At 50.1% G+C, this 5,572-nt stretch overlaps 1 protein-coding gene across 3 annotated transcripts in view; it reads left to right on the plus strand.

Moving 5' to 3' along the window:
- Nucleotides 1-5,572, plus strand: part of OSBPL2 (oxysterol binding protein like 2) — a 60,888-nt gene that overhangs the window by 36,423 nt on the left and 18,893 nt on the right. For all 3 annotated transcript variants that reach the window (XM_037729573.1, XM_017503475.2, XM_017503476.2), the window contains one exon: nt 941-1,038. In XM_037729573.1, coding sequence (XP_037585501.1) covers nt 941-1,038 — 98 coding nt within the window. The remainder of the gene's footprint in view (nt 1-940; nt 1,039-5,572) is intronic.

Here is a 5,572-nt window from a genome sequence, read left to right on the forward strand (position 1 = left end):
GTGTGTGCATGGGTTTGTGGGGGGAGTGCGTGTGCATGGGCATATGTGGAGTGTGTACCTGGGCGTGTGGGGAGTGGGCGTGTGGGGAGTGTGTGCATGGGCGTGTGGGGAGTGGGTGTGTGTGGGGAGTGCGTGCATGGGCATGTGTGGGGAGTGGGCGTGTGTGGAGAGTGTGCCTGTGCATGGGCATGTGTGGAGTGTGGAGAGTGCATGGCCATGTGTGGAGTGTGTGTGCATGGGTGTGTGTGTGGAGTGTGTGTGCATGGGTGTGTGTGTGGAGTGTGTGCATGGGTGTGTGTGGAGTGTGTGTGCGTGGATGTGTGTGGGGAGTGTCTGTGCACAGGCGTGTGGGGAGTGTGCATGTTCCTGTGTGGAGTGTGTATGGGCATGTCTGTGGAGTGTGTGTATGCATGGGTGTGTGTGTGGAGTGTGGAGAGTGCATGGCCATGTGTGGAGTGTGTGTGCATGGGCATGTGTGTGGAGTGTGTGTGCATGGGCGTGTGGGGAGTGTCTGCATGTGCATGGGTGTGGAGTGTGTGTGTGTGCTTGTGCATCAGCATGGGTGTGGAGTGTGTGTACATATGCATGGATGTGTGTGTGGAGTGTGTGTGCATGTGCATCAGCGTGTGTGTGGTGTGTGTGGCTTTGTGTGCATGTGGGACAGAATGACATTGCTGCAGCTTCTGCCAGGAAGGGGCCCGGAGTTGGAAGGCAGCTCCCAGTTCCTTCTTTTTGTGCTGTTGGGCAGGTAATGGGTGGTGAAGGGTGTTCCCTGGAAGTCATAATCTCAGACATACCGCTCGGGGAAAATTGAAAAATCACCACAGAGCAAATAGTGACACAGAGAAAGCAGGTGCCTACTGCCCTCCGCGAGAGGCCATCTTCTCCAGCGCTTTTCCTAATTGAAGCTGTTCCTGTCTGCCCTGTGGATTATTTACAGTCTGTGGCTGCTTTTGCTGTTTCGGCCGTGGCTTCCCAGTGGGAGAGGACCGGCAAACCATTTAATCCACTCTTGGGAGAAACGTATGAATTAATCAGGTAAGGGAAAAAGGTCCCATCATAAATATCTTGTGAATAGAATTCCTTGGATAACAGATGAGTTTGATTCTTTCACCAGCGTTGATTCCTCTGTCTGAGAATAAACTTAGAATTCAGAGCTCACTAAAGTGTGTGGTTGCTGTAGGCAAGGTGTTTTGCACCGGGGGTTGTGCACAGAACACCACGGGCCTGAGTGAGCGTGACGCATCGGCAATGGGATGCTTTAGTGTGCTCCACTCAGGTTTGGAGCCGGCGCGCGCCTGGAGGCCTACGTGTATGGGTGCAGCGTCTGCGGAACGTGCAGGTTGGTTGTGAGCTTCATCAGAATGGAAACAGGTACTCATGAGCAAAACTAGGCTGTTTTGCCAAAGTATTTCGAGACTGCTATTGAAAGAGCAGGTAAATCCAAAGGCAGAAATGATTCCAAAGAGGGGTTTCACTCCCGAGGCCACGTTTGCCACCACACGGCCTCTCCGGAGTTTCAGGAATGGTCAGATGGCGCTGGCCAAGAGAGAGTTTACCAGACATCCCGAAATTTCTTCCTACGAAACTTTCCCTCCAGGGAGCATCACCATCCCTTCCTGGAGTCCCCTCAGCTTCCCTCCTGCCCCTGCTGGCCCTCAGCTCACAGACCTGAGACTGACCCCAAGTCCCAGGACTCTGGCCCCAGAGGTCCAGCCAGACCCCAGATCAGGCTGTTTGTGGCTGGGCCTCTGGAAGGACTCGTTGGGATTCTCTTCACCTACGTGGTTGGCCTGGGGACTGCTGTGGTTATTCACAGAATCATCCTGGAAAATTCTGCCCAGGTGACAATGCCCACCCAAACCAACAAATGAAGTCAAAAGCAGACCAGACCACGGCGTGTATGTGGCAGCGTGCTGGTTCCTCAGCCACTGATCAGCCTGGCTGGGGCTCTGGGAGCTGTGGATGAGAGAGTAGAGGTGTGTGGCTTATGTCTAAAATGATTTTTATTCCACTGCCCATGGCCCCCGTCATTCTCTTGTAGATGTGTGCAGGTGCCTGCAGGCAGATGTGTAGGGAGGGTCCACGGGGCCCAGCTGAACCGCCATCTCCGCGACAGGGTTAGGCTGTGGTTCTGAAGGGGGAAGGGGCAGAGTGCTCTCAGCTGCACCTTCTCTCTTTCACCGTCGGTGTAGCCCAGGACACAGAGCTCGCTCCGTCTGGAGAGAAGGAGCTTGCTGGAGGGACGTGGGTGGTTATCTAGACGAGTCTGCTGTGCAGAATGCAAGCTGTTTGCCTCAGGCTGCTGGGCTGCATGCCTCCCTGCCCAGGAGCCGAGTGCAGACGGGAGAGAAGGTGGGCTCCTTTATTATCTTGTATTATTTTTCTATGAAAAAGGGAGTTGAGCCAAAACAATTAGCCTCTTATTTGGATTCTGGTTAGTTGAGATTCTGTTGGGTTGTTTTATTATGAAGTCTTTGTTTTTTTAATTACAAGAGCGTGTTCTTTATAGAAAATATCTAATGTTGAGACAGGTACAAAAGATAAGTCAGGCATAATCCCATAAAAGACAAGAGCCGGCTGGGCTCATGCCTGTAATCCCAGCAACTCGGGAGGCCGAGGCAGGAGGATCACTTGAGCCCAGGAATTCAAAGTTACAGTCATCGTGCCACAGCACTCCAGCCTGGACCACAGAGCCAGACCGTGTCTCTTTAAAAAAATACAAACTAAAAGATAACTGTCAACATTTTGTTAGAGATCCTTGTGTGTGTTTCAGAATATGATAATGTCAATTTGTATCTGTTTTTATTTAACATAACATGTCATAATCATTTTCCTGTGATATTTTCTAAATTACAGTGTTTCATTGATTTTAAGACACATTTTTCATGTTGCAGCATTTCTACATGTCAGTTCCTTTTTCCTTTTTTTTTTGAGACAGGGTCTCACTCTGTTGCCCAGGCTGAAGTGCAGTGGCGTGATCATAACTCACTGCAGCCTCAGCCTCTGGGTTTCAAGTGATCTTCTCACCTCAGCCTCTCAAGTAGCTGGAACTATAGATGTGCGCCACCACGCCCAGCTAATTTTTTATTTTTATTTATTTATTTATTTTAAAGACAGGGTTTCACCATGTTGGTCAGGCTGGTCTTGAACTCCCAACCTCAGGTGATCTGCCCACCTTGGCCTCCAAAGTGCTTGGATTACAGGTGTGAGCCACCACACCCGGCCAATTTTTATATTTTCAGTAGAGACAGAGTTTTGCTATGTTGCCCAGGCTGGTCTTGAACTCCTGAGCTCAAGTGATCTGCCCACCTCAGCATCCCAAATGCTAGGGTTACAGGTGTGCGCCTCTGCTTACCTGGCCCGTGTCATAGTTCCATTTTGCAGTAGTTTTTTCTTTCATAAAATAATTGTGTGCAGTACAATTAATGGCATCTTGGATTCAAAGAAGTGTAGTTTCTTTGAAACTTCAGGTCACTGTTTTGGGGCCTGTTATTGTATTTTATGTGTTATTAATGACTCATAATTTTTTTTTTTTGAGACAGAATCTCCCTTGGTTGCTCAGGCTGGAGTGCAGTGGCACGATCTTGGCTCACTGCAACCTCTACCTCCTAGGTTTAAGCGATTCTCCTGCCTCAGCTTCCCGAGGAGCTGGGATTACAGGCGCACACCCCCACACCTGGCTAATTTTTGTGTTTTCAATAGAGACGGGGTTTCACCATGTTGGCCAGGCTGATGTCGAACTCCCAACCTCAGGTTATCTGCCCGCCTCAGCCTCCCAAAATGCTGGAATTACCAGTGTGAGCCACTGCGTCCAGCCATGATTGACATTTTTATCAATAGTGAGCAGATAGTTGCGGGATTTGGTTTGTTCCAAATGGGCTCTCTTCTGGGGCGTGAAGAGTTGAAAAGCGTGTGCCCGCATTTGTCCTGGAGGGCGTGAGTGTCCGCGCTGCTGTCAGACCATCTGGGGAGGAGCCGCTCTTAGTAGCGCAGGCTCTCCTGCGCGTCTGCGTGTCATCGCTGTGCAGTCTGGAGAAGCAACGTAAATGATACAGCTTCAGATTCTAATCTGTTCCTGGCTCATCCTGGGTGGGTCAGCTGCTGGTTCTTACCCACACGCTGCTGGTGTGTGAATGCCAACTTTATGTTTTTTGTTTGATTTAGAAGTTGGCTGGCACTGGGCAGTCGAGCACCTGTTCTCGAGCTCTCATTGCCCTTGAGGAAGCAGGACTAGCGTGGGCAGAGCGTGGGCAGAGCGTGGCATGGGGATGGCAGGGTCCAGCAGGCGGCTTTGGGTCGTGGCACATGCTGCAGGGAGCAGCCCTGCTTCTGCTTCTGGAAATGGGGAGACTAGGGCCTGGACAGGGGAACGACTGGCCCCAAGAATCCCTTGTGAGGGAGTCTTCTGTTCTGAATTCATGTGGAGTGTGCTTCCTTTTCTAGATATTTCTCTGGAGCAGCATCCCCGTTGCTGCCTGCCGGCCTTCCCTTCCTCTGGTCAGCGTGCTGTGCCACTGTCAGAGGGCACTGACGGGACCCGGCTCTTAGAAAATTACTAAAATGTCTTGAAAAAGATAAATCAGGCTGGACTTGGTGGCTCATGCCTGTAATCCTAGCACTTTGGGAGGGTGAGGTGGGTAGATCACTAGGTCAGGAGTTCAAGACCAGCCTGGCCAACATAGTGAAACCTGGTCTCTACTAAAAATACAAAATCAGCTGGGCATGGTGGTGGGCACCGGTAATCCCAGCTATTCAGGAGGCTGAGGCAGAAGAATCGCTTGAACCTGGAGGCGAAGTTTGCAGTGAGCCAAGATCACGCCACTGTACTCCAGCCTGGGAGACAGAGCAAGATTTTATCTAAGAAAAAAAAAAAAAGAAAGAAAGAAAGAAAAGAAGAAGATAACTCAGAATAGGAAAGAAGTTCTAGATACTGGAGAAGAAACATTGTGGGTGAAAGGAATGCAAGCCGCCTGGGCTGGGTAGAGCGCGGCTGCCCCCAGGACCGGAGCTCCTGCTCCATGGCAGGAAGCACGCCACGCACCTCCCAACGCTGACACGCGCCGTCTTCGTGCACTCACTTCCGATCGTCCCTGCCAGTGTCTGCTGTGTGTCTGTGAGACCCTGGCAGTCTGTCATGTTAGGGGCCATGAACGTGAACCGAGTCCTTTCCCTACCCTGGATCCCTGCAGATGCGTTATAGCTAAAAATACACTTTCTTTTCTTAGGCAAGTATTCATTTTGTAAATTACATACCTTGTTAGGCAACCTTTTAAAATCTAATTTTTCAACTTTCCTTCCTCTGTAATGATTGGAAATTCTGATTCCAGTTAAGTTAGTAATTATGTGGTTCAGCTTTTATAATTTTTAATGACTACACCTGTAGGTGTATTCACAGTTCCGGAACAATTAAAAACTGACATTTTTTATTGAAAAACAGTATACTAAAAATTCTGTTTCCTGGCCAGGAATATTTTGGATTATAAGCCATTCCATCGGGCCGGGCGCGGTGGCTCACGCCTGTAATCCCAGCACTTTGGGAGGCCGAGGTGGGTGGATCACGAGGTCAAGA

Source organism: Cebus imitator, unplaced genomic scaffold (genome assembly GCF_001604975.1).
Source record: "Cebus imitator isolate Cc_AM_T3 unplaced genomic scaffold, Cebus_imitator-1.0 Scaffold311, whole genome shotgun sequence".
NCBI classification, from domain to species: domain Eukaryota; kingdom Metazoa; phylum Chordata; class Mammalia; order Primates; family Cebidae; genus Cebus; species Cebus imitator.